Consider the following 27977-nt stretch of genomic DNA (forward strand, 5'->3'; position numbering starts at 1 on the left):
AGTCGTTCAGATAGAAAGAATCATGAATTAATGCAACACATTTTTCTCTTGATCTTGAATCAAAATGAAAAATAAAATGTGAAATATAGTTAAATGTTTTATGGTACGTTGTGTTATTTGTTTTTCGTTCTCAAAATAAACAACGTTCCCTGAACCATCCAGTTTAATTTTAGTCGTATTAATATTTGTGGTTTAATTTTCAGGGAATGGCCGAATGCGTGTTGTGTCCCGCCGGATACTCGTGCCCAAACCCGGCTGCAACCATCACAGTCTGCATTGCTGGAACATTTTCACTGCTGGGCCAAACAACCTGCGCAGATTGCCCACTTGGTCACATGTGTCCCAGTGCAAAAGAGAACTCTGTAAGGTGTCCGCTCGGTGCCACTACCAATGGCTTGACAAAGGCCACCAACTGCACTGCCTGTCCGGCTGGCTCGAAGTGTGAAACCCCTGAGTAAGTTTTTGTGCATTCTAAATCAAACATGCCCGATTCCATTCTACAAAGTGGCTCCGGTGCCCTACTTTCATTTATTCGAAAAAGGTGTCCTTTGAAATGTTGTCCTTTAACTTCAATCACTGATGGATAATTTTGTAAGAGAACAATAACTGTGACTTGAGAGTATAAGCCTCAGGTGATGACCAAAGGTTAATAGAAGTTTGGATCAAGATATGATCGAATTTTGCGGTACATAAAGCTTTCAATCAGAAATCTGTGTCTCTTCCTAGTGTCTCAGCTTGTAGTCTATTCTTGTAAGACTTCGACAACCGTTCCTTGGTGGGTAAACCTTTCGAGTTTGAAGCAAACCCCCTTATCTATTGACATTTTCCTGATAACATTCCTGCAATATCTTAACTTTAATGGCTGCCCTTGGGAGGGCACAGTTGCAATTTACCCATGCTGAGGCCTTCATTCTAATGCTGTAGTAAGTTGAATCCTGTTTTTGTGCTTAATTCATGCAATCAGCTGCTAAATTTTCTTTTCAATAGGAGCGCAGTTACAGCTTGCTCTGCTGGGCAATATTCTCTTGGATCTTCGACGACATGTTTGAACTGTCCTGCTGGTTTTAGATGCCCGCTTACTAATGTGAGTACCGTGAATGTCAATACAACCTCTTGTTGCACTATAAGATCCCTTTTGAGCCACGAAAAAAAATAAAGAAATGTTTCGTTGCAGACCATGAGTTGTCTTTCGAAATGTTTATAGTTTCTCTGCAACTCCCACCAAATTCCTTTTAAAGTTAATGAATTGCTTTTTGGATGCACTGATTAAAATCCAAGCCCTCTGCTTTTCATTTATTAGCCTAGTCAATATTTTGATAAATTTTCTCATATTTTTTACTTTAATCATTGTGTAAGCTAGAAGTTTTAAATAGCGACCAAAATAAGATATACAATAACATTTTGCATAAACTGTTATTTAAAATCAGACACATGCATTCCTTCTTTCGTCAGATTTTGGCACAGTTGAAAAGACTTGATTGAGTGATATAAAATTTCAGCATAATTGTAGACAAAATTTTGGTAGTGTCACCGAATGGACACCTCCAACCTATTTTCTTGGACATATGAAGCAAGACTTGTTGAAAATAGGCTTTTTCCAAGGCTACATGGTTCTTTTAGACCATGTTCTACTTAATATTGAATCAAGAGCCCTTTCATAGCTTTTGATAGAATATTATAAAATGTAATGGACTTGTTATTCAAATGCCTTTTTGTTTTAATAAATCAGCAAAGACCAATTTCTTGTGATCCTGGAGAATTTGCTTCTACGGCATCAACAACATGCACCATTTGTCCCCCTGGCATCGCCTGCCCATACATGGCATCGAATATTCAATACACATGTCCTCCAGGTAAGATAAATACATTTCTTCTTTCTTTAGCAGAAGGAAATTGAAACACATTATCGATTTTATGCTATTTGTTCCATTGTCTTAACTTGATTTTTCAGGTTACATTCTTACCTAGGCCTGTTTTTTTGTTTCTTTTTCAAATTTGTTGAACAACATGGTATTCAGGTTTTACTCCGACTTGCACTCCTAATGCAATCAACTGTTCTTTGATGGTTACATTCGAATCAAACTTACACTCTAAATTGTCTTGGTACACTTTTCTGTAATGTAGGAAATAAATTTATTTGGAACGCACGACGAGGGTGCCTCCCTTTGGATATTAACCTCCGCCTCCTTTGCTTGCAATTTAATTAATATCATATCATAGCACAAGTATAAATAATAGAGGTCACATGAGAGAATATGCTTCTTTATCTACGAAATCTCATTGCAGTGAAGCAACAGTGTTTAACTACCGGTTTTGATTGGTTAGGCTTTATACATATATACATAAGGCGGAAGTGAATTCATAAAAGTTTAATTGCCAGACCTGTAGAGAGGAACAGTTTCAGATTGTTACTTTCAGTTTAACTCCAGCTACAATCACCAAACAACATTTATCAGAATAACAATTTTAGAGATCTAGTGGAATGAGATGTTCCAGTTAGAATTGTGGCTTTTGCTCTGACTTCAAGAATTTTGTATCGAATTGTATTCATATATAGCGCTTTGCTTTCTCTATGAATCAAATATTTCAACACTAAGAAATGAAGACAAGCCCGTTTCACAATACAATCGCCGTCCCCACCTAATTCTGAACATGTAAAATACAGTTAAAGGGAATCAAGCTAACAAGTTCATCGTAGATTTCAAGATGCTGTTTTTGTTTTATTCAGGCACATATTCCATTGGAAAGCAGCAGCAGTGTACAGTATGCCCAAAAGGAAAATACTGCCCGTCAACGACTAACGCTACAGTGCTTGACTGCCCAACGGGACACTATTCATTTGGGGCAGCTGCAGCTTGCATCTCTTGCCCAAAAGGGTATGAGTGCCCAAATAAAGATGGAAGCGCTAATGCTAAATGCGTCCACGTGAGTTTGATTGTCCTATCAAATGTTGAAGCCTGATTTCCCTAAGTGTTCTGCTTTGTTTGGTTTATAAAGTTTACTTAAAATGTATGCATAAAGAGGATTCTAAGACATTTTTTTCGGGCAGAGGGTGGTGGGTAAGGGTCAAAATGTTGTGTTGAGATCAATCCGTTTTGCTGGTTTTGGTGTTACCTGTGCCTAGGATTTTTCGAAACTGCTTATTCGATGTTTTTCATTTTTCTTTAAAATTCTATGTAGTCATTTCTACTCTTCTCGTTTTGCCTATCTTATTTCGATTGGAACCAAGCATTTTATTTTTAAGGGTACTTACTCGTCGGGCAACTCTACGGGCTGCTCAACCTGTCCAGCAGGATTCGAATGTCCTCGGATAGATATGAATTCACCAATTCCATGTACAAATGGAACTTACGCTGTAGCAGGACAAGTCGTAAGTTTATTTCCACTTTCTCGTATTGCGTATTCCTGTATACGTTGCTTGTCCTTTTCATAGACTTAAATATCTTAATTTGTAATTTCTCTGGTTTATAAGCAACCACATGTCTAAAAGTATCATCGTCCTTGTAATGTCGTTAAGTATTTTGTAGGTAATGTAACTAGTAAATTTGTATTGTTAATTTTTATTGGAATGTAAAAGAAATGTCTCAAAGCACCAAAAGAGAGTGACAGCCTTAGCCTTAGATAGAGCAGCTGCTCAGACTCAACGAGATATCCATGACTTTTAGTGACAGAAATGCGCTATTTTCCTCTTATACCAATTTGGGGGTCTTTGATTTGATTGTAGGTCTTTTGAATTCTTACGTCAAATAGACTTAAGTGAAAAGCGCTTTAGCAATGAAATCGTTGTAGCGTGGAAAGGTTGTGGTGATTCTAGCTTTGAACATCCAAATGAAACCAATGTATTCATCAATTAAATAACCATCAATGCAATGAATCGCTCAGCACCGTGTCTCTGATGGAAGTTTTAGTTTGTACCCGGCCAATTCTACTTTTTTACTCTTTCTTTTACTTGAAATGATTATTTGTTGGTCTTAGCACCTCTATTGGTTATTTACCTCTTAAACATGTGAATTTGGTCTTTCTTTTGCAACCTGATCTGTTACTAAATAGAACAATCATTGCGAGATATTTACACCAGTTTATCTTTTTCTCAGAGTTGTACGGCCTGTCCACCGGGATACGCTTGCCCGTCGTTGAATTCTGCGACAGTGACTGCCTGTGCCAGTGGCTACTACAGTATTGGACGTCAGATGCAGTGCACCATGTGCCAACCAGGCTATGCCTGTCCCTCGACAAGAGACAACATTGTTTTAACTTGCCCCTTAGGAACATATGCATTGGCTGCTAAAACGGTAAGGTTTCAAATTGTTAGTTTATGCTAAATATGCAATGAGGTGTAATGTAATGGGAGTCGAGCAAGGCATACTTCGTAAATGAATCTTAAATTATGCACGCAGAAGAGCAAATTATTTATTACAACAACGCTATCTTAGATTCCAATCTTCATAATGTAAAATAAAGTAAATATGTATCGTATAATCACAAAGAGCCAAAAGCAATTATAACTTACTAACTAATCTAATCAGATAAGATAATCGATACTAAATAAGATACTAAAAAGATAAGATAATCGCCAACCTATTAAGAATTTCAGAATTTAATGAAGAAATTGAAATAACGAGAGACTTATAAGAGTAATCACAAAGTTATCACAAAATTTCTTGAGCAGTGAATTAGCTTTTTGGAATGGATTTCAATGTTGTGAATGGAATGGATTTATGTTGGAGCAAAATTTTCTCGTAGCAAATCAAGGTCACGCTAACCTATACTTTCTGAAAATATTGAATAGTGGTAAGTTTAGGGCACTGAATGGTTTAGGTGATGTACATGCAACTACGTGTAACTTTAGCTGAGTGTAGGTTCTCTGTATTTGACCAGGCTTTCGATTCCTAACATAAATATATTCAGCGTAAACAAGTAAAGCTAATCACGGGTTATTCTTTGCTCAGAGCTGCACTCCTTGTCCTGCCGGCCAGTTCTGTCAAAACACAACGGTCGTTGGAACGGCTTGTTCAGCTGGCTCATACAGCCTTGGGAAGCAGACGGTATGTACCCAGTGTCCAAGTGGCTATTCATGTGCCGATGCAACAAAGAAGCCAGTCATATGTCCCGCTGGGAAGTACAGTAACTCCTCTGCAACATCCTGTGCTCCATGCACAGCTGGGTACTTGTGCCAAGAAGGAAGTACCTCTGCTGCACCCATTGTGGGTGTCTGTCCAATGGGTTCTTACTGCGATGACAGCATAACTGCTAAGCAATGTCCCTCTGGCACTTATGGCAATACAACTGGAGCAAAAAGCCAATCTGAAGGCTGTGCTACTTGCCCTGCAGGCTACTATTGCATTCAAGGTACTGTTGGCTACCCCAATATGGCATTACGTTGTCCACCGGGTCACTACTGCCCAGCTGGCACTCTAACACCGTACCAGAACCCTTGTCCAAATGGTCTTTTCAGCAGGAATGTTGGTAACGAAAGAGTGGAGCAATGTGAAAGTTGCAAGGCAGGATACTACTGTCAGGGCGGCGACAGAACCGGAGACAGCTTTTGCCCGATGGGCCACTATTGCCCTGTTAACACAACGGCAGCAACTCAGTATCCGTGTCCTGCCGGATACTATACCGAAGAGCAGGGATCGATAAGTAAGTCAACTTATAACAGTATTAATTCATCATTATTGTGTTTATCACCAGGTGGTGTTAATCCAGAGCAAATTTGAAGGAGAGGCAGTTGGCAGTTGGGTCGCTGAAATTTTTTTAGAAATTGGTGACGATTGTAAACTGTATAAAACAATTTCAGAACCTAACTACTAACAGAATGCTCTCTATTCACTTTGTAAGGAAATTTTCACAATAATTGAGGCACCAGACTTGCTTCAACTCGGTGAGGGAGGGGCAACTGCCCCTAGTTTCCCCCCCCCCCTTAGATCCGCCACTGATCACAATGATAATGAATTATTTCTTGCATGAATTTATTTTGCCTGTAAGTATAATGAGATTTTTATAATTAAGTGATGAATAATGTATTTTGTTCCTGAAATCTTTGCTTTATATCCTTTATAAAGATCTTTGTGAAATTTTGCCTGCCAGTTAATTATGCATGGGGACGGCATGCCCTTATGCATTTAGATCATGTAGGCCTTGATGCTTTTGTTGTTTTTTTAGTATTTTACTTCCTTATTATTTCTTCATGCACTTGAAAATAATAGCTATAGTATTTTCCTTTTATGACCTCATCAAGGCCATGCTTCCATAAGTTTGTCAAATCAAAGCTGCTTCACAAAATTGCTCAGTTGCTTTTATTTTTCTTCGTCCAGAAATGACAGATTTTTGTTGAAAAACGTGTTGAAGATTCTTTCTAAGCAGAATAAATGAATCATATATTTCACATTTGACCTTTGCTTCTACTTGTTCTTCTTGATTTTATAAATCAATCCTAATAAAGTTTACCTCCGTTTCAGGCTTCTCAGATTGTAAGATTTGCCCAATTGGATACTATTGTACATCAGGGTCACATACCCCAACCCCATGCCCGCCTGGCACGTACAACCCAGCATTGATGCAAGGATCTTTAGGAGACTGTCGGCAATGTATAGCTGGAATGGCTTGTCCACAATATGGGCTTGGCTGGCCTTCTGAAGTCTGCAGTTCAGGTCACTTCTGTCCGGCAGGTACGCGGCAACCGAACGAAACTGCAAATGCATGCCCTGCGGGAAGTTACACCGACTACCACAATCTCACTGCTTCAAGAGAATGCACTGCATGCCCCATTGGACAGGCGTGCTCTTCTGGTACAGGTGGTCGTCAGAAACCGCCACAACTGTGCGCCACAGGTGTGTCTCTTTTTCACTTTTGCTTGACTTTGTTAAAAATTGATTACGTATCATGATATCATTTTCCTGACCAACTTTTACTATATTATAAGGCAAATCAATGTATAACCACGAACGATAATACCTCCAATTCCATTGTAGGACACTATTGCCCACTTGGCACAAGGCACCCGCAGCAGTATCCTTGCACTGCAGGATCTTGGACCAATCTTACGAATCTGCGAAGGCAGAGTGATTGCTATGAATGTCCCAAAGGCTGGTATTGTCTCGAGGCATCTTCTACTCCAACAGGACTCTGTGTTCCTGGCCACTACTGCCCTCCAGGTATTTAGTGTCTCTCTTTCATTCCAATCCAAAATGGTACCATTCTTAACGTTTTTTCCAACCTGCTCTCCAAGGTAAAGCAGTATAATCAGTTGAGCTGTGAGCTAAGTCTTCCTTGGGCCATAACATATATACATTTATCGTCTAGCTCCTGGACTGAAAGAGTATTCCTTGTCAAAAATGCCTTGCAGCGTCATATTAACATTCCATGTAATTTTGTTTGGTTTGAGAGCTATAAGACCTTTATAATGTTAATGCTTCAACTACTAATTTTTTATAAGGTTGGCAATTTTGACCCTATTTTGTTCCGGTTATGATGAAAGCTAGTGCAATACTTACAGAATATTGTTCCTTTTTACTCCGCGTATTATATTTTGCTAATATTGATATCGATTGCTGTATTGAAGGTTGTTATCTATTGCTTTTACCATCCTTGTTTCATTTAATCTTTCCTTGAACAGGAACAAAGTTTGGCAAGGAATTTCCATGTGCTGCTGGCACCTACACAAACAAAACTGGCGTTGTTAGATGGGAACGATGTGAGCAATGCCCCGAGGGTCATTATTGCCCGCAAGGTACTGCCGTTCCTAAGGCTTGTCCAAAAGGAAAGTACTATGATGTATTATCTGGCAAAGCTCTCGGTGATTGTAAAGCTTGTACTGCTGGGTACTATTGCCCAGTTGAGGGTACAGTTACCCCATTGCCATGCACAAAGGGATATTACTCTTCTTCAGGAGCCTTTAATTGTACAATTTGTAAACCAGGCTTTTATTGTGCAAGCAACACAACGAGTTACAATACCATGACAACTACGTTTGTTTGTCCGGCTGGCTTGCACTGTCCGACTGGCCTCGACCGCCAGCCAGACTTGGTGTCACACAAGTGTCCAAAAGGCCAATACTGTGTACGAGGAGACGAAGTATGTGTAGCGAATTCTTATTTTTTACTTTGTTTAATTTTTTGTATTTCTTGTCTCTCTTATCGTAGCTAGTCATTGTAGTTCAGTTTAATATTTTAAATTCAACATGATTCAATCCCAACTATGCATATACCAAATATAATACTAGGAAAATAGTAGAAGATGAAGCTCTCTCTATAGATGAACTATTCTTGGAGAGAGCGAGCATGAAATTGATATTATCTGAGATGGTAATGTCTGTTTTGATGACTTAAAACAGTTCAAGACATTCGTATTTTCAGTAATTAACTAAGATAAAAGACACAAGCTTGTTTTCATGTTCTCATGTTACTAGTTTTGGTAACTCACTTCATACTTTATCAAAGATTGTCTCTAACCATGTTTACTTTGCACTTTTCTAGCACGCATTTCCACAAAACTGCCCCAATGGAACCTATAATCAATTCTTCGGTCTCAAGCATGTAAGGGAGTGTCAGACGTGCCCGGAGGGGTATTACTGTGAGCCATCTGGTCAGACGAGTCCAACCGACAAGTGTCCACCTGGATTCTATTGCCCTGCTGGAACAGGCTATAAGCACCAGAACCCATGTCCAGTCGGGTTCTACAGAAATGCATCTGCTGCGATCAGTGGCATGGACTGCAGTGTTTGTTTTGCCGGCATGTATTGCAACGCAGAAGGGTTGCCATTCCCCATTACATGCCCACCGGTACGCTATTGCTATTTATTAAGTCTTTGAAGATAGTGAAAATGATATTATAAGGATTATCTCTACAGATAATAAGTCATTTGGTATTCCAGAAATGTGCTTTAAGCAGCGATTTGTAGCTGTGTATGTTCATTTAATCTAATTTCCATGATTCCCGAAAACTTATTCTGGAAGCCTCGTTATGAATCACATTTGGATGTATTTTCTGTAGCCCATTATGATAGAGAAAATCATGACTTTTGCCTTTAAAGATAAGATTAATAATTTTTTATTAATCTGGATTGTTCAGTTAAACGTCAAAGGTTCTGAAAATGTTTCAGAATAATCTCAAATTTCTAGTTTTAGCACTAATTTTCCTGCAATTTCGACAATTATAGGGATCGTTCTGCCCTACTGGTTCGTCGTTCCCCCAGCCATGCCCAAGTGGTTACTACAGCAATTCAAGTGGAATAAAAAGAAGTGACGACTGCACAGCGTGCCCTGCCGGGGAATACTGTGCTGGTGTTGGAAATACCCAGCCAACTGGCCTCTGCGATGCAGGGTTTTATTGTAGAGGCGGTGCATTCACCTCCGTAAGTTAGACACTTCTGTAATTCTTAATCTTAATTGTGGAGTTGTGATGGCCTGGCACATACCGTAGTTGATGCTTACTGTTTGCAAAACAAGTATAGCTCCATAGATTCAAGGCACTTTCCCAGTTCTACGCTTATCAATATCTATATATGTGTATACCAAGCTCTTGAATATCAACTAATGAATATCGTATCACTGTTTGGATATGATGATAATTTTGGTAACACTGCAAGGAGGTTATCGGTGCCATGGACTGGGTAAATAGGACTGTAGCAAGATTTGCATGATTAAGGGATAGCAACAGCAGCTATGTTGTATCTTGAATTCGTATATTGATATTCACAGCTGTCTGATGTATTGCATATTTACACACTACCTTTTGATTTTCTGTTTCGCACATCGTAAGGTAATAACTTGACTCTTGGTAATATCTTGTTTATCTAGGCTCCACCAGAAGGTGTTACAGGTGGCATCTGCCCGAAAGGAGGCTATTGTCCAAAAGGAGCCAAAGTGAGGGCACCGTGTCCTGCAGGAAGGTACAACAACGAAACAGGTGCCAAGCAAGCCGATGACTGTGTTCTTTGTCCTGCGGGGTAAGATTTACACTCCAGTTTTCTTGATAGTTAGAGCTTAGACTCGGACCCCTTCAATACATTTCCTACTGCAGGGGCATCTCGGAAAGAGAGTGGATCTATTACCCCATGCTATCGTTATTTTGTATCATCACCGTCACTATTATTTGCAAGTAACAGAGTTTTGATTGAAGAATTCTTTCTCGGGATAGTCTCTGTGGAAGGAGCTATTTCAGATAATGTCTGTCAGCAGGTTTACATCTGTTGAATAATGTTGAATAATTCTTTATTGAAAAATGCATGAGATGAGATGAGATGAGCAAGTTACATTTTAACTTTTTTTCGTAGATCTTATTGTGCAGGTGACACAAATGCCGGCCCAACTGGACCATGCGACCCTGGCTATTACTGTAAGAATGGATCAACTTCTCGAGTGCAATTCGCATCACCAAAGGGTCACTACGCCCTCAAAGGATCTGCAGCTCCGACACCCTGCCCTGTGGGCACCTACCAGGAGTCCGATCGTGCTTTCAAATGCAACCCATGTATTGAAACTGCTTATTGTGATGTGGAAGGGCTGAGCACACCAAAGACCTGCCCGCGCGGCTACTACTGCCCAACAAGCAGTATAAAGCCTTCAACCTGTCCTAGAGGTACTTATAACCCCAATGAAGGACGAGCAAATGTAACCGAATGTATACAGTGCACGCCAGGCTATTACTGCGGTGCAGAAGGGCTAAATTTCACGTCTGGAAAATGCTACGAAGGGTATTACTGCGTTATTGGTTCACCAGTTCCGAATCCGGTAGGTCTCTTCCGCCAGTCCCAATAAATTTGTTTTAAAATCGTAGACAAATCTTGCCTGTGCCTAAATTGCGAATAGAATGCAGAGCAATGTGTGATAATATATAACTTTTAAAGTTAGATGTTACTTTTTACAGTTTAATAGATTTTGTCTCCTTTCCCTATTTTAGGGTAACGCTACGAACGGTAACATTAACGGCACACAAGTATTTGGCGGTGTGTGTCCCCCTGGTCATTACTGTACCATTGGTACGATCAGGGCTACCGACTACCAGTGTCCAAACGGAACCTACAACCCTTATTACGGGGGTAAATCAAGCAGTATTTGTCAGCAGTGCGATGGTGGCAAGGTTTGCAATGGAAAAGGTCTTGCGCAGCCTACAGACCTATGCGCTCCAGGTTTTTACTGTATTGGTGGTGCAAGCACACCTACACCGATGGATGGAGTGACTGGAAATATTTGCCCAACAGGGAATTACTGCCCAGGAAATACGTCCTATTATTCACCTTGTCTACCAGGAACTTATAGGTCAGTGGTGCCTCCTCTCTTTTTCAAATTCCACTACCTGCTTTTTATATTTTTTGTAGCAACAATTGCACACTTGTATACCTTTTAAAGTACAAATATTCCACGGAGTCTGTTCTTAGCACTACCAAATTACAGTTATACAAAACCATAGCCTTTTAATACTTGCCTCTTACATGGAGCTCAAACTTATTTACTTGCATATTTCAATTTAGAGGTTTGTCAAGTTTTATGTTACTTTGTTTAGTCAGATACCTTTTTTACGAGTTACGAGCAGTCGTTATATGTTGAAACGAAATTTTAAATTTCTTTATTCTAGCAATGTTACTGGCTTGTCGAAATGTCTTACTTGTCCAGAACGGTTCTTCTGTCGAAACCGCATTACTCCGGAAAGATGTCCAGCTGGTAGCTACTGCCCTGCAGGCTCCGGCGAAAGTGACATCAAGCCATGCCCACCTGGCACATGGAATCAATTCGTTAGTACCTTCAAATTGTTTAATAATTTTTTCTTCTTTTACTGACCTCCAAGTATAGCGCTATTTCATAGCATTATCTCTGAATTTAGAGATACGCAGTAAAATTATAACTTGAATTTCTTACTTCTTTCTGATTGGTTTGATCATCAGAAAAGAGGCCTGACAGAGTTGTACTTAATTAGATGAAAGGATGAAAATGTATGCATTTATTCTCGTGTATTAAAATTCTTGCGAGTGAGATATTTTATAGATTCTACACTGTCTTTTCATTGTCCTGAGAGTAACATATCTGAAGCACTATCTTTCTTACCATTGTTCTTTCCTTCTTGTGCTCCAAACAGGAGTAGGTCTTATCGGCTTGCTTTCCATATAATACAATCTGCATCTGTTCTCTACACTTTCCCACCTTTTTATAATAGGTTTGCTTACTGGCAATGTTTCTTATTGGTTCTCTATTTATTTACATGTTTTTTTGGCCAACCAAATTCAAGACTAACCTCGCCCTTCCAATTGCTATTAGATCCAGGCGTTGTTATTTTTTCTGGTTATTAATCTAGCTTGAGCAATTATCTGTAGTCCTTAATGACGAATATTGTTAAGTAGTAAATTATAATTGTAACAATAGGTCAAATATCGTCATTTAGCTGTTGAGATACAAAAATTTAAATGGAAAATAACTGAGTTAACTGATATTTTCAGGGTGGTCTTGCTGCGAAAAATGAGTGCTCTTCTTGCCCACCAAAGAAGTATTGCGAGAGATACGGTGTAACAGAATTTTCCTCTGGCAACGGAAGTGGCCTCTGCGATGCAGGATTTTACTGTCAAACTGGAGTTAGTGTAAAGCGGCCAACACCACCTTTGGCAACTGGTATAGGCGGTCTTTGCCCACAGGGGGCGTACTGCCCAATTGGCACTGATGTGCCCGTGCCTTGCCCGCGTGGCAGATACAACAATAGATTGCAGTTGACTAACTGGACGGAATGTGAGCTGTGTGACTATGGGAAGTATTGCGGAGAACAGGGCCTAAATGCCACGTCAGGTGAGGGTCAACCCCGCAATGTATTTATTGATTCATGAGTTGTTCAGCTAATAATGTTTTTGAATGAGGCGGTGCTTCCGCTTGTATCAAATTGAAATATCATGCCTATTTCTCTCCTGTTTTTGATACTATCGTGTATCGTGATTCTACCTTTTTTCTGTTTTGTCTATCAAACTAATGGTAAATTTTTTGTTTTATATATAAATTTTTTAAAGATGCGGCTGATTCATTTTTCAAGCACAAATCCATTCTCAATTTCTAATGGTTTCTATTTGTTTGATATCTTTTTCAGAGACAATTTTCTCTTTCTTGTGAAAGTTTATGTTTATAAAAGCTGCAATAATTTTTCCAATACTTCAGTTCTACTTGCAATGACAGTTTGATTGAGGGCCTAACATAAAATTCCTTCGCTTTACTCAGGACCATGTAGCCCTGGCTTCTATTGCTTACGTGGAGCCCAGTCTCCTAATAATCCCAGCAAAGATTCTACTGGTGGTCCTTGTCCAAAGGCACACTACTGTCCTGAAGGCACTGGATTTCCTCTCGGTTGTCCAAGTGGTACGTACATGCCAGTTGAAGGCCATGCAAGTTGCTTTCAGTGTTTGAAAGGCTACTACTGTCCCGCTAATGTATCGGATTTCATGCCATACCCTTGCCCGTTGGGACATTACTGTCCAAATGGTACTGGATACTCAACAGAATTTCCATGCCCAAAAGGACACTTCAGGAACCAAACCAAGGGAGAAAGCATTTCGGATTGCATACCTTGTCTATCTGGACAGTATTGTCAAGGAACAGGTCTAGATAAGCCCAGCGGCCCTTGCGATCCAGGATACTTCTGTGTAAGGATGGCGTACTCGAAGACACCACGTGACTACGATAACTTCACTTCCGGTGACTGCCTATGTCCTACCAATTCAACAGGTAAGAAAGTTTTCGAAAAGTATTAATCACACCTTTTCCAGAAAATTAAGGGATATATCGCAAGGTTGTCTAAAAATGATATAAAATCCAATTCAATTAGCATTTAGAGTTATATGAAATGACATAGTTGCATGGAACGCCCAGTAGCAAATTTATTGGGATTTCTCTTCAACCCTCTTGTTTCTTTTAAATAGCAATACGTGCTAACTCTATCAAATCTTGCTCAGAAGTTTTTATACCGTTGAATTGCGAACGAAATTTGATCAGTATAAAATGTTTTCACTTTTTGTAGAGCAAATATTTATTTACTGATTCTGTCATAGGTGGTGAGTGCCAGCCGGGTTTCTATTGTCCACTTGGTTCTTCACAGCCAATTCTTTGCCAGGGTGGGCATTATTGCGAGGGTAAACGGAACTTCAATTATACCGGTCCATGTGATCCTGGCTACTACTGTTCAAATGGTTCATGGACGCCTAAACCGACTGATGGAAAAGTAGGGAACAGATGTCCGCCTGGGCACTATTGTCCACTTAGAACGCAAATACCGGTTCCATGTCCTGCCGGAACGTACTCTAACGCCACAGGTGATTATCATGAATCTTGTGTCTCTTATTAGCAGTTTGTTTCATATGATGTTTTGTCTTTTTACCAAATTTAACAGCTTGTTAATCATAATCTTACTGCTATAAGTGATGTTGGATGTTCTACGAGGAGAACGCCATTCAGTTATTACAATGTTGCTTGCTTTAGTACCACAAGCGTTGCTGAAGTCGGCTCTTAGCTTAGAGTACGTGATTCGTCTCTGAAAGTATTAATAAGGAAATCTAACAGGCTGTTTCTGAAATCCTGGCAATAGAGCATAGACTCTCTTCATTGCCAGTGTGGTGTTTTCTTGAATCTTGAAGACCATTATAACACCACTTGTTTTTACAAGTCTATTTTAGGTCTCAGAATCGTGATGAAGAGGAGATTTCATTTTGCTTAGGGGAGACCATTTATCTAAAGCATTTGTTGAAGATACTAGTTACAACTTTTACTTCTAGTAACTTTATTTATAATGGTGCATTTCATGTTATAGGAAACAGCATGGTATCTCAGTGTCTCCAATGCACGAATGGCTCATATTGTCAAGGAACTGGCAACATCAAGCCAACAGGCCTCTGTGATGCAGGCTACTACTGCCCAACAGGCCAAAGCAGCAAAACAGCAATATCATGCACTGTCGGACACTACTGTCCCACTGGATCACCCTCTCCTGTGCTCTGTGAATCGGGTACTTGGCAAGATGAAACTCAAAAATCCCTCTGTAAAGTTTGTCCGGAGGGTTACTTTTGCGATCGCAATAATGGCCCAATCACCAATTATGCCTTACATCCATGTCCCAACGGCTTTTACTGTCCCAATGGAACAAGATTTGCTACAGAGTACGGCTGCCCCAATGGCACCTACGGAAATGGAACAACACTTGATAGTGCAAGTCAGTGTCTATCTTGTCCACCCGGAAGATACTGTCTAGGTGAGTACTCGTTCTTTAACCTGTTTTTGACCCGTACGTGACCATGACTTCCTTTGTAGTATATAAGTTGGCAACTCATTATGCTGCGATGAAATTATGGGATCAAGATAAGAATTGATTTTTTTTGCATAAGCATTTTTAAGGTGTTATACTATGTGATATAATTTTTTCGTGATCTGTCTAACCGCTTCTACTTAGGTTTTGTGATATGAATACCAGTTTGTAATATGAAAAGTTTTTCTTTAGGATCATCGAGTAATTACACCGGTAGCTGCAACAGTGGATTCCACTGCATAGCTGGAGCATCAACACCCACCCCTACTGACATGGTAACAGGTAGATCGTGTCCCGTGGGACACTACTGCCTAACAGGGACACCAAGTCCTACGCCCTGCCCTGCTGGCACTTTCAAAAATACCACTGGTGCGAAATCGCTATCAGACTGCATTGACTGTACCCCAGGTATGTATTGCCTGACTCAGGGGCTCAGTTACCCAACAGGCTTTTGCAGTGCTGGTTTCTACTGTATTCGAAAAGCGCAATACCCATCTCCAACGGATGGTGTAACCGGGCGAAACTGCACACCAGGACACTACTGCCCAGTGGGATCACCGGCACCAAAACCATGCGAAGTGAGTACTGTTTGAGTGCCATTACGTTTACAAAGGTTTTAGTCTGTTAATCTCGCGTCTTTCGGTATTTGCTACATATGACTTTGATGAAGACTTGGATTATCGAGTACCTTTTGTTTGCTTTCTTGTAGGACGGTACTTATATGGCAGACACGACAGCAACAAAATGTCATGTTTGTCCAGCAGGAAGTTACTGCGTTGGAGATCATCTAGGTCCTTCCCCATGCCCTTCCGGGTTCTACTGCCCGAATGGAACCGGGTACAATTGGCAGGCATGCCCACCCGGTACCTTCAGTAACACACCCGGACTTTCCATTGTTTCAGGTAAGAACCCTTTGTTCTTTTTATCTTTGCTTTGGCTTCTTTTTTTCTCGAGTTTGCTCAAAAATGGCTTTTCTGACCCCAAAGGTAAAAACCTTCAAATAATGCTGGTATTCTTTTTTTGACTGCAAGAACTGTTCCCCTTGAGTTACAAGTTAGACTATGCGCCTCAGAAATCTACTTTTCTGTTGTTTTTGATCTTAGAAAATTCTAGGTAAGATACAAGAAAACAAAGCCATGTGCTCGGACCTAATCTTTAAAACTGAAACTTCTCTATGTTTACCCACGTTTTGATACTTTGACTAAGCCATGTTTTATGTACTCTGGGTACCACGGCCTCAGAAAGTCAATTTTGAGAACGGGGAAAAGGAATTGTGACGTAGAATGAAAAAAGGAAAGGAGAGGATAGGGTACCAAAGCCTCGTCTCTCCCTTCCTTTCCCATTCTCCTTTGACTTTCTGAGGCTCTGGTTCCCTGAGTAGGTTTTTAGCCGCCAGTTTCCTTGCTATTATTCCAGAAATTTCTGTGATAAATCCCGTGTTCAATTCTGTGATAAATTCACTGTTATATTCTCTGATTTGTTTAGAATGTAGACAATGCTCTGGTGGAAATTACTGTGCCTATCCCAATGCCACAACTGAAACTGGACCCTGTGATGCTGGATATTATTGTCGTCTTGGCTCCAATCAGCCAAAGCCAGAATCCGGTCATACTGGGGATGCGGGTCCATGTCCGGCCGGAAGATACTGTCCACAAAATACCACCAATCCGTTACTTTGTCCAAAAGGAAGATTCTCAAATAGCACTCATTTAAAAACTGCCACTGACTGTGATCTTTGCACGCCTGGACACTATTGTGGTGTTGACGGACTAGCAAATGTAAGCGGACAGTGTGACCCTGGATTTTATTGTTTACACGGCTCACAAGTGCCCAACCCCAGCACTGTAACTGTATCTGGTGGGCCTTGCCCAATCGGACACTACTGCCTGCAAGGAACGGCGTATCCACTTGGATGCAAAGCAGGGACATATAACAACCAGACCGGTCAGAGTTCTTGCCAACTATGTTGCTCAGGATACTACTGCCCAGAAAATTCAACAAGCTGTTCGTATGAATGTCCGACAGGTCATTACTGCCCTCTTGGTACGAAACATCTTTATGAATATCCATGTCCGGCCGGAACTTACAACAGTTTTACTAAAAAGATGCAGCTTGCTGATTGTGCCTATTGTGATGCTGGCAAGTATTGTCCTACGTCCGGCCTTACTTCATCATTTGCTGATTGTGCTGCGGGATGGTATTGTAGACGGGGGGCCTCTTCTGCGAGACCTATTGATGTTGGAAATCTTACATGCTCTGGTAATGCAACCCAAAACGCATCTACTTGCTTCTGTCCAAACTCAACAACTGGAGGTCAATGCGTGCCTGGAAGTTTCTGTCCAAAGGGATCTAATGAGCCTAGTGCATGCTCGCCAGGTAAACTTTTTTTGCAATGGTTTTATTGTGATGTTCGTGTTATTATTACAAGAGATTTAGAATTGATAACACCCAAGAATCAAGTATACAAAATAGTTGTCGTACCTCAAACATATAATATTGTTATTTTTCGTTATCAGAGTGGTAAAATATTGGCCTTGTGAAAAGATGTAAACTGGGTGTTGGATTTCATGGCCCAAAGCAAATTCGTTTACATAGAATTTAACTTTATCGGTGTCACGAAAGAGCTTTTTCAAACCTTTTTTGAGCTTTTTGAAAAGTTCTAGTTTCAAAAGGATGTCTTTTTTCATTTTTTAGGCTCATATTGCGATGCATACGGCTTGGCAAATGTTTCTGGTCCATGTGATGCAGGATACTTTTGCCAGTCTGGAGCAGCCAGTAAAGCGCCTACGGATGGTGTTACCGGAAATATATGTCCTGTTGGCCGTTATTGCCTTGTTGGAACCTCCGTGCCAGACCTTTGCCCGCCTGGTACTTTCTCTAACCGTACTGGAAACAAGGCGCTTGGGGACTGTACACAATGTGAGCCAGGCCAGTACTGTGATGGCTGGGGTCTAGACAAGCCATCTGGACCATGCGATGCTGGGTATTACTGCCCTGGTGGACAAAACAAAAGCGATCCTGTAGAGTATAGGTAAACTTTTTGTTGAACTTCTTTTGTGTTGTGAATGCTAGTTTAATTTGGAATGTCGTCTGTTTCGAAAATGTGCTAAAGAACTTGTGTAACGGTTAAGGGAGACATTGAGGTATTTGCTGCTGAATTGCAGGCAATGATATGTATTGGGAGTGTGATGTAAAGCTCTTGGAAGGGAAGAAAAGGAAGTATCCCTGGGTATAAAGATTTGAATTTTCATTATTCAGAGTATCAGTTGAATAAATGCTTCTGGGCCGAGGATTCATTAGTCGCTTGTGCATCAAAAAATTGCAGCCATAACGAAAACCTTTCGTATCTTGATAACATGCCATGCGTCGATTTAGAATATAAAAAGGAAAAACGAAGGAGCCAAAGCGATGCAAGAAAAAAAATTTAAGCTGCTTTTATGATTGCAGGTGTACACCTGGACATTTCTGTCCGAATGGAAGCAAAGCTCAACTGCCTTGCGTCTCTGGAACGTACCAAAATGAGTTTGGGAAGGCCAGTTGTAAAGAATGCCCGGCGCGGTATTATTGTGACGGTACCATGTTGAATGCCAGTCAATGTAGCTACGGAGTCCAGCATCCGGTTGCGTGTCCACGTGGCTATTTCTGTCCGAATGGAACCAAAACTGGAACGCAGTTTGGATGTCCAAATGGTCAGTTTCTTCCAGCTATTTCCTTTAATTGTCTGTTCAGTGATATTGATATAAAATTGCCCGCTTATGCAAAAAAGACTATTTGAAGTCACGGTTCTTCGGGTTATTTGTAGTGTTTTCTGATTTATGTATGAGCTATGACCGCACTTAAATGTATGCAATTTGTGTGACATCTTCGAATAGCTAGATTTTCAATCTAATTTCACTAGCGAATTCAGTTCATTTCAATTTCATTTTTGCACCCTTGTAGGAACATACGGTGCTGCGACCCATCTGAGCAGCGCTTTAGAATGCACCCAGTGCCCAAGTGGCAGATACTGTGAGCGTGAAGGCCTTGACACGTGGACTGGTAACTGTGAAGCAGGGTACTATTGCGTCGGAGGAGCCAAAGTCAAAGCACCAAATGACGGATCCACTGGATATATTTGCCCGACTGGTATGTTCTTTCAACAGTATTAAACAATTTGTTATAGCGAAGATTTCTTTATCTTTAATGTATTATTTGCCTGTGTTTTTCAGATGATATTTTGACATAGAGTTGTCAAAATGCATATAGGAGCAGACCTTTACCTTTATTTTTTGCCAAAAGTTTTAGGACAATATGGACACACCATGTATCCCAGCTTATACCACATATATGCCGCACTATTTCACCAGTCAGTTTTCTTCGTATTTTACAGTCGTTAAAGAATTAATATTAAGGCAGTGCAAAAAAGGTCGATATCAAATTAATAACCTGTTTATTTTTTGGTTTTTGGTTTTGCCCATATAAATTCATTTTTTGTTAAAGATGATAAACGCGAGTTTCGTAAATTTTACCAATTTTAATCAGCTTTTTTTGATCAGATAAGCAGGATGCCAGGCTGTTGATTATGGTTTATGGCTGCACTTTAGTCCTAGCTACCCAGTTAATGATGACAAGTCTTTGATAAACCTTGATATTCTCTTTTTTGAAACATGAAACCATTTTTTCAGGCCACTTTTGCCCATCTGGCACAAACGCAACAGTTCCTTGTCCTGCTGGGACATATAGCCCATCGCTCGGTCTTGGCAACGTCGGACAGTGCCTTGGGTGTACTGCTGGAAGGTATTGTGGTGGGCTAGGCCTCAACCAAACATCTGGAAATTGCAGTGCTGGCTATTACTGTTCTTCAAATGCATCGCAGCCTAATCCAACTGGGGGTGCCACAGGTATGAGCTCCTTTCCCTTGATTTATTGGCCTTTTTAATAGAAAACCGAATGTTCAAACATGATCAAGATGAATTTTTAGCTGGCTTCTAAAGGAAGCTGTAAGTAAAATGAAAATTTCCTACACTTCCATTATTCTTAGTGCTTAATAGCTCCTAATTGCAATTCAAATAAAGCTCCATAAATACATCGCACAGTATGATCTTTAGTTTATTGTGAAAAAGCCCTATGTTTCCAGATTAAAGATTTTATACATATTATAGTATGGCTTCTAAGCCAAACTGTGACACCTTGTGACACCCTTTAAGATTTCCGTTTGCAATGCTCCATTCCTTTCACAATTACAAGACCTTGTTGACGAAATGATTAAGCGCTAAATCTTCTCATAGGCAACGTCTGTCCTGTGGGTTCCTATTGTCCATCTGGCACTGGCGTACCAAAACCATGCTCACCTGGAATGTACATGAATCATACTCAAGCAAGCACATGCTACGTTTGTCCGCAAAGGTATTATTGTATCAACAGAGTCAACCCGGAGGCCTGTCGACCAGGTACAAATTAACTTGTTATTCCCTGTAGATGAAAAACAAACAGTGAAGTTTTTCAGAATTCAGTTATCATAAAGCCTTATTCCAATGCTACGGAGGTTTTATATATCTGAATTATAAAGCTGTTATTATAAGCGTTCAAAACAGAATTACAGTAGCTTTGTTCCCACTTTCAACCAAGTATTGCTATTCTTTTGTTTATTGCCGTTTAAGTTTTTTTTAAAGTTTTCTGACTATGGAAAATTGGAGTTTTATAGCCTTTTTCACCCTTTTTTTAACAGCAGATAAAATCTAACGATTGTGTCGATTGTGTCGATTGATTTAGTATTACGTTTGAAATACTTTTTCTACTAGGGTTTTACTGTCCGGTCGGTACTGGATACGTTCTGCAACCATGCCCAACCGGAACATATAGCCCGAGCACACTGCTTGGTTTTGAATCCGAATGCCTGTCTTGTAATGCTGGTCAGTACTGTGGAAGCTTAAACCTTACCAACCCAAGTGGGCCATGCTCTGCCGGATACTACTGCAAAAATGGATCCGATACCTCTACTCCGTCTGGCGGACATAAAGGATTCGCTGGCATTTGCCCGCTTGGAAGCTACTGTCCGTCTGGAAACTCTAGCGCGCCGATAGCTTGTCCGTTGGGAACTTTTAACAATGGAACGCACGGGAAGAGCTTAGCTGACTGTCGATTGTGTCTCAAGGGATATTACTGTGATAAGGAAGGGTTATCTTGGCCTACAGGTCAATGCCAGCCTGGATACTATTGCAGTGGAGGTGCGATTGTTTCAAACCCGCCTACTGTGACCTCAACTGGGGGCCCATGCCCTGCAGGAACTTTCTGCGAAACTGGTTCTTCTGCACCAACAAACTGTCCATCTGGCACATATAACAGCCTTTCAAAACAGTCATCGTGTGTAGAATGCCCTCCCGGTCACCACTGTGTCAATGGGTCAACAATTTACACCGAATGTCCTAAAGGATATTACTGCCCCAACGGGTAAGTGTACTAATTATTTCAGTCCAAAACTGATTGAAGTAATGTTTTAAAGACGGTGAAATGCTAGAATAAGCGAGAATGATCCCTACGCAGCGAGCGAATGGTTGAAAGAGCTACCCATTTTAGAAAGTCTTTTACCTGTACATCCTTTGATAATGATCTTAGAAACTATCGAAAAGGTCCAAAATATTGCATCTATCGTTGTTGTTGTTGTTTTTCACCTTGCTTGTAGCTAATTTCTTCAAAACCCTTTTGCTTACGGGCCAAATCGCTTCAAAGTAGTTTGGTATATGAATAACTGAAATTTCATACAAATGAAATATTCATATATCGTTCTCATTTCAGAACTAAGTTTAGTACCCAGTTCCCTTGTCCTATGGGCACGTTCAAAAACTACACGAAAGGTTCATCTATCGACGACTGTAAGAGTTGCACCCCCGGAATGTATTGCGAAATTGTAGGGCTGGATGTACCAACCGGTTTGTGTCAAGGGGGATGGTATTGTTCTGGTGGAGCGATTTCAAAGACACCAACATTGAATGGCACAGGTTTGCATGATTTGTGTCTTATGGGGACGTCTTCGTAATCGATTGTGTGGAAAATATGTATATCAATTTTCAATTTGAGAAAAATAGTTTAAGGTCGAAGTCATTGAGTGTTAAATGTCATGAAATTTGTGTTAAAAAGTCACTTATCATTTATTGTTTCGGAAAAGAATTTGGAAATATGATACAAAACTCCAAAGGTATATCAAGATAGAATGTTGATCAAGATAGTGTTTCTCGGTGTAGGAAGTCAGTTACGTTTTGCTATTAGATCTAAATCAATGTTAATTTTCTGTACTTTTTTAGTCTTCTTCTTGTCTAATTGACTACAAAGATATTAATCGATTTTTCAGCAGTCAGAAGCTGCCTCTGTGTAAAAGCTTTGAGCTGTTTTCAAAGCTTTCTGCTCTCGCCAAGGTTGTTGAAAGCTTTTGCCTTATGATTTTTGTATATAGGTCTGAGCTAATTTTTAGAAAATCTTTGAATAAAGCAAGGTATTGCTTTCAAACTGATGACGTCATTTCTTTTACAGGTGGTATGTGTAAAGCTGGCACGTTCTGCCCCCCTGGTTCTGATGCCCCAACCTCGTGCACACCTGGCTATTACTGCTCCGAAGATGCATTAAGCAGCACTAAGGGTCTTTGTGCTCCTGGATATTATTGCAACGGTAGCACTATTGATAAAAGACCAGTGAACAAGTCGTATGGAGACATTTGTCCCCCTGGTCATTTCTGTGAGCTTGGCAGCAACGCACCAAATGCATGCAGGCCTGGTGAATTTGCAAGGGGGTATGGAAATGATTATCGCAACGCCTGTATTCCATGTAAGTATTATAATAACCTGTTGCTATTTAGAACCTGTCTAAATTAATCGCGAATGTGAATAAGTATGACTTATCTTTCTTTCAGTTATAAATAGTAGACTGTTACTAGATGCTATTCACCTGCCATTATTCCATTTGCCGTCTGATTAGAAACATCTCTTTACCCCTCTGTTTATCATAACTTGGTTGTTAATTAGACACTTAGGAGTAATTGTTTTTATTATTTATCAAGCAGAGCTTTTTGACTGAGCTTTGTTCCTTCTTTTGCAGGTCTGCAAGGCCAGTACTGTGATCGATCTGGTCTAGCTGAACCAGCTGGTAACTGCTCGGTAGGCTTTTACTGTCCATCTGGTGAAATATATCCGTCTCCCTCTGACAAGAAGTGTCAGCCCGGTCACTACTGCCCGCTTGCTAGCTACAAACACAATGTCTGCCCACCTGGTACTTACCAACCGTACGCCGGTCGCGGCTTCTGTTTGGATTGCAGTAATGGCTACTATTGCGATCCAGTTGAGGCCCAAGGTAAGAGAGACATCTCATTGTCTATTTAACAGTAGCCGTAACAGAAGTCAAAGCCTAAAGCTTCCATGCTTACAAGAGACTATACATCCTCCACTCCTGCGTGGCTCTGCGTATGATTTTATTCGTTAAGCTATACATAATGTACTTTATCAGAGACCTTAAAGATATTTTTAATCAGAAAAGGCATTCAGAATCACTAAGCAGTTTGCTACTGACTGCAATCAGTAAACAATCGTCATAAAGACGTTTTATTTGGTACTGGATACGTAAAACTGGTATTACTTTTACCAAATGACCTCATCACAAAATAGATGATAGAAGTAGATCTCAAATGTGGAAGTGAAGAGCATCATTGCTGGCTCACTATCTGAATTACTTGCTTTAATGTTTTGCTTTCTTCAATGCTCGCTTTATATACTTGCGAATCAACACAATCCATTAGATTTGCGCGGCAGGTTGCCCATTTTTGTTTATTTTGTACAAATTTGTTGTGTAGTACCTTGCAGTACTTCTTTTGCTTTTGCATTCAAAATGAATCAGTTTTAAATTCCAGACATATAAGTGAGCGATCTGTTGTTATTAGCAGGAAATGAATTGCTTTTTTGTATATGACAGGTTTCAATGCAAGTGGGTCGAATTCTAGCAGTCATGGAGTTGTTACGCCTGGAATATGTCCCATCGGATATTACTGCCCAAATAAAACAGTGACATACAAGGACTTTCCATGCAGGAAAGGATACTTTGGAAACGCGACAAAACTTTCGAGTCATGATGAGTGTCATCCTTGCACGCCTGGCTACTACTGCGATCGCGATGCAATGACAGAACCAGCGGCAAAATGTCACGTCGGATATTACTGTTCAGAGAAAGCAATCACACCCCAGCCTACAACACTTGCTCAGGGTGGCGGGGAGTGCCCTCAAGGCTTCTATTGCGAGTCTGGGTATTTCCAACCCCTACCCTGTCCAAAGGGCACATACGGAGACAGGATAAAGCTAGGCAACATAACGCAATGCACAAATTGCCCAGGTGGAATGTACTGCGCCCAAGATGGTCTTCCTGCACCAAATGGTAGCTGTATTGCTGGACATTATTGTTCAGGTGGTGCTATTGTCAGTAACCCTACTGTCCAGGCCTACGGTGGAATTTGCCCCAAAGGACATTATTGTCCAATTCAAACCACAACGCCATTTTCTTGCCCACCAGGCACATACAACAATCAAACTGGAGCCACAAGGCCTCAAGACTGTCAACCTTGCCCGGCGCGTCAATATTGCGCAGGGTATGGTAACGAAGCTCCTGACGGTTTGTGCGATGCTGGCTACTTCTGTACAAGAGGTGCCTACTCTCCACGACCAATACTACATACCAATTTAACCTATAACAACTCGGATCAATTCACCTGCCCTCTGTACTCTGTAAATCAAACCGGAGATATGTGCCCAGCAGGATACTACTGTCCGAAAGGATCTGATGTGCCAACGATTTGCGATCGAGGAAAATACTGCGATGTAAAAGGCTTGCCTGCTCCAACTGGCAACTGCACTGCTGGACAGTACTGCGAGCCAGGCTCGGTATCACCAGCACCCAAAAATTGCAAGGCCGGGTATTACTGTCCTAAAGGAGCGCCTTTCGAGATTCCATGCCCTATTGGAACATTCTCTGGTGTACCAGGAGCTTCTCAGCTGAGCCAATGTAGTAACTGTACTGCTGGTTATTATTGTCCACAAACGGGTATGACTGCGGCAGTCTTTGAGTGTCTACAAGGCTATTATTGCCCATCTGGCTCTTCGAAGAATGACAGCGTTGAATGTCCCCGTGGATCGTACTGCCCAACTGGCAGCGGATCACCCATCAAATGCCCTGCAGGTTTGTTTATATCGATCCAAACTTTTGACCTAAAAGCAATGAATTACTCCCAGTTTGTTGCTATATACAATTTTAGTAAAAACAAGCTCTCACTTTTTTGAAGCGTTTCTGTTAGGTTCCAGAAATGATGTAACAACAAGCAAGAAATCAGCTCACTTTTGATGTACTTCTTTCGTAAATGCGAGGGTATCATGCATCAGAATACCCGTCTTTGCAATAATGTTCTTTTTTTATTCCAATTGTTTAAAATTTGGTGCCTGAAATCATATTCTCTCGAAACAGTAGTGCTCCATTCCCTATCATCCAACACGTTTCAATTTCTCTCCGTTCTGAGCTGTCCCTTTGCTTTCACTCCATGTTAATTATATGATACATACTGTCATTCTGTGCATACTAAGATGTCGAGCCCCCTAATTTCAATTGATCAACTAAGCCATCCTTGAACCCAGCCGCCGTCAAGAGTGACCTGGAAGTTTGTTTTTACTGATGTCTAAGTTTTGTTTTCCTTTTCAGGCAAGTACCAAGATGTGAAAGGAAGCTACCAGTGCAAGACCTGTCGACCCGGATTTTATTGTGACCCGACACCCTTACCACCAGCGCAAGGTGTCATAACTCCGGTCAATTGCACAAAAGGCTATTATTGTCCATCTAATACGTCATCAGCAAGGCAGTTCCCATGCCCCTCCGGAACGTACAGCAATGCAAGCGGTCTGCAATCAGAGAATCAATGTCAGCCGTGCCCAGGTGGCTTCTATTGCTCAGGAATTGGGAATACAGCACCCACAAACCCATGTGCTGCTGGTGAGTCGCGATAGTTTTGTTTCTTTTCTCATCTAAGCTTGGTTCCCACTAAAACACAAATGCAACTGTTTATGCGATCAATTTAATTTAGAAAAATCTGACTCTATAAATTTTATTCTTATGTAATGTATAAAAATAAACGCGAAATCGAATAACTAAGGCAATGATCTGAATATCGAATTCGATTTTTCATATTATATCAAATGCTTTGAAAATTACATCACAATTCCAAGTTACGCATTCTGGACAAATTTGATCATGCTTGACCAAAATTCAAATAGATCGAAAAAGTAATTGATTTGTCTGAATTTGGAGCTATTCTACAGGCAATGTTAGTGGTCGAGTCTCCGCTTTCACAGCTGCGAACAAGTGTGGATCTCTACCAAATAATTGCAGCTGTGTCATGAATACAAATGCAACCCTTCGAAAAAATTTTGATTATCGCAGCTGCAGGAGGATTAATGTATTTACCATTATATGGTAGTTCACATGCTTTCTGCTCTTAGATCTTTGCTGGTAGCAATTAAAGTTTATGTAAACCTGGTTATTATAATACTTGTATTGTGTACCTATATTTGAAATGTATCAGGGACCTGACGGAACATCTGCTTGTTCCTTTTAGGCTCTTACTGCACGTCAAGAGCAATTACTCCCTCGCCGAGAGACAATGTCACCGGAAACATCTGCAACCTTGGACATTACTGTCCGGAGCAAAGTGTGTCGGGAGTGCCATGTCCAATTGGTAAGCCTCTATCCTGTAGTAAGACTATCGACCGCTTTTCATTTTACGTTTTTCACTTTCTATAGCCAAGCTGCAACTAGTGTCATGTTGAAATTTTAGTCAATTGGATTCTGTTTTCTCTATAATTTCCTTTCTTGATTTTTGTCAAAAATGTCAAGAACCGTATTAGGTTAAATCCTGGTATCATAAAATGGCCCCCAACTTCCATACCATTTTTTGCTTACTTGGGCCTACCGCCCGAAATCCCCCCCCCCCCGGCCCCTTCCTCCCATGGTTCCGACGCTTATGCTTTTGCAAAGCATTGCCAAAGTAGCTGTAGGTATTTTTGCATTTCTCCGGAACTTGTATCGAAATAAGATGTACAAATTGCGTCAATTTGATTTATTATGATGTATTTTCATTCTGACCAAGGACTAAATTTAATCATTCAATTTCTCTATTCCCAAGGCACGTTTGGAAACGTAACAGGTCTTCAAAATGCCTCTGGTTGCACTCCTTGTGTGGCTGGATGGTACTGCCCCAGCAAAGGACTGTCTCTTCCATTCCAAAAATGCACTGCTGGTTACTGGTGCATAAGTGGCTCAATCGAACCTGCACCAACTGGAAAATCATATGGTGTTGTTTGTACAAGCGGTAGTTACTGTCCGACGGGTACGCCCGCTCCTGTTGCATGCCCAGAGGGATTTTATTCCAACCAGACTGGAAAGACAAAGCTGAATGACTGCATCGGTATGTTGGCCTAATAGTTTTGGACGTATAAAAGCAGAACAAACCTTCTGCTAGTCCCACTTCTAATCCCACTTCTAATCCCACTTCTATTCCCACTTCTAATCCCACTTCTATTCCCACTTCTATTCCCACTTCTATTCCCACTTCTATTCCCACTCATATTTCCACTTTTTGTCATATTCCAAGTTCTACGCCTCAGAATTGTCTTACTTTTAATCGGCTTGCTTTTGGAAACTTTTGCAAGTTAATATAA

At 40.7% G+C, this 27977-nt stretch overlaps 1 protein-coding gene across 6 annotated transcripts in view; it reads left to right on the forward strand.

The window, feature by feature from the left end:
• Positions 1 to 27977, forward strand: part of LOC135684814 (uncharacterized) — a 73175-nt gene that overhangs the window by 20800 nt on the left and 24398 nt on the right. For all 6 annotated transcript variants that reach the window (XM_089115078.1, XM_089115079.1, XM_089115080.1 and 3 more), the window contains 36 exons: positions 204 to 454; positions 988 to 1084; positions 1730 to 1853; positions 2729 to 2925; positions 3245 to 3370; positions 4095 to 4292; positions 4950 to 5640; positions 6459 to 6830; positions 6972 to 7154; positions 7616 to 8073; positions 8475 to 8780; positions 9158 to 9352; positions 9798 to 9946; positions 10274 to 10730; positions 10900 to 11258; positions 11575 to 11731; positions 12431 to 12770; positions 13191 to 13694; positions 14018 to 14278; positions 14773 to 15210; positions 15457 to 15842; positions 15974 to 16166; positions 16750 to 17640; positions 17959 to 18295; positions 18712 to 18953; positions 19204 to 19389; positions 19929 to 20144; positions 20532 to 20693; positions 21045 to 21693; positions 22039 to 22241; positions 22771 to 23061; positions 23332 to 23583; positions 24199 to 25452; positions 25966 to 26253; positions 26876 to 26995; positions 27443 to 27724. In XM_089115078.1, coding sequence (XP_088971204.1) covers positions 204 to 454; positions 988 to 1084; positions 1730 to 1853; positions 2729 to 2925; positions 3245 to 3370; positions 4095 to 4292; positions 4950 to 5640; positions 6459 to 6830; positions 6972 to 7154; positions 7616 to 8073; positions 8475 to 8780; positions 9158 to 9352; positions 9798 to 9946; positions 10274 to 10730; positions 10900 to 11258; positions 11575 to 11731; positions 12431 to 12770; positions 13191 to 13694; positions 14018 to 14278; positions 14773 to 15210; positions 15457 to 15842; positions 15974 to 16166; positions 16750 to 17640; positions 17959 to 18295; positions 18712 to 18953; positions 19204 to 19389; positions 19929 to 20144; positions 20532 to 20693; positions 21045 to 21693; positions 22039 to 22241; positions 22771 to 23061; positions 23332 to 23583; positions 24199 to 25452; positions 25966 to 26253; positions 26876 to 26995; positions 27443 to 27724 — 11815 coding nt within the window. The remainder of the gene's footprint in view (positions 1 to 203; positions 455 to 987; positions 1085 to 1729; positions 1854 to 2728; positions 2926 to 3244; positions 3371 to 4094; positions 4293 to 4949; positions 5641 to 6458; positions 6831 to 6971; positions 7155 to 7615; positions 8074 to 8474; positions 8781 to 9157; positions 9353 to 9797; positions 9947 to 10273; positions 10731 to 10899; positions 11259 to 11574; positions 11732 to 12430; positions 12771 to 13190; positions 13695 to 14017; positions 14279 to 14772; positions 15211 to 15456; positions 15843 to 15973; positions 16167 to 16749; positions 17641 to 17958; positions 18296 to 18711; positions 18954 to 19203; positions 19390 to 19928; positions 20145 to 20531; positions 20694 to 21044; positions 21694 to 22038; positions 22242 to 22770; positions 23062 to 23331; positions 23584 to 24198; positions 25453 to 25965; positions 26254 to 26875; positions 26996 to 27442; positions 27725 to 27977) is intronic.

Source organism: Rhopilema esculentum, chromosome 21, assembly GCF_057945365.1.
Source record: "Rhopilema esculentum isolate cy_ngs chromosome 21, ASM5794536v1, whole genome shotgun sequence".
In the NCBI taxonomy this organism is placed as follows: Eukaryota; Metazoa; Cnidaria; class Scyphozoa; order Rhizostomeae; family Rhizostomatidae; genus Rhopilema; species Rhopilema esculentum.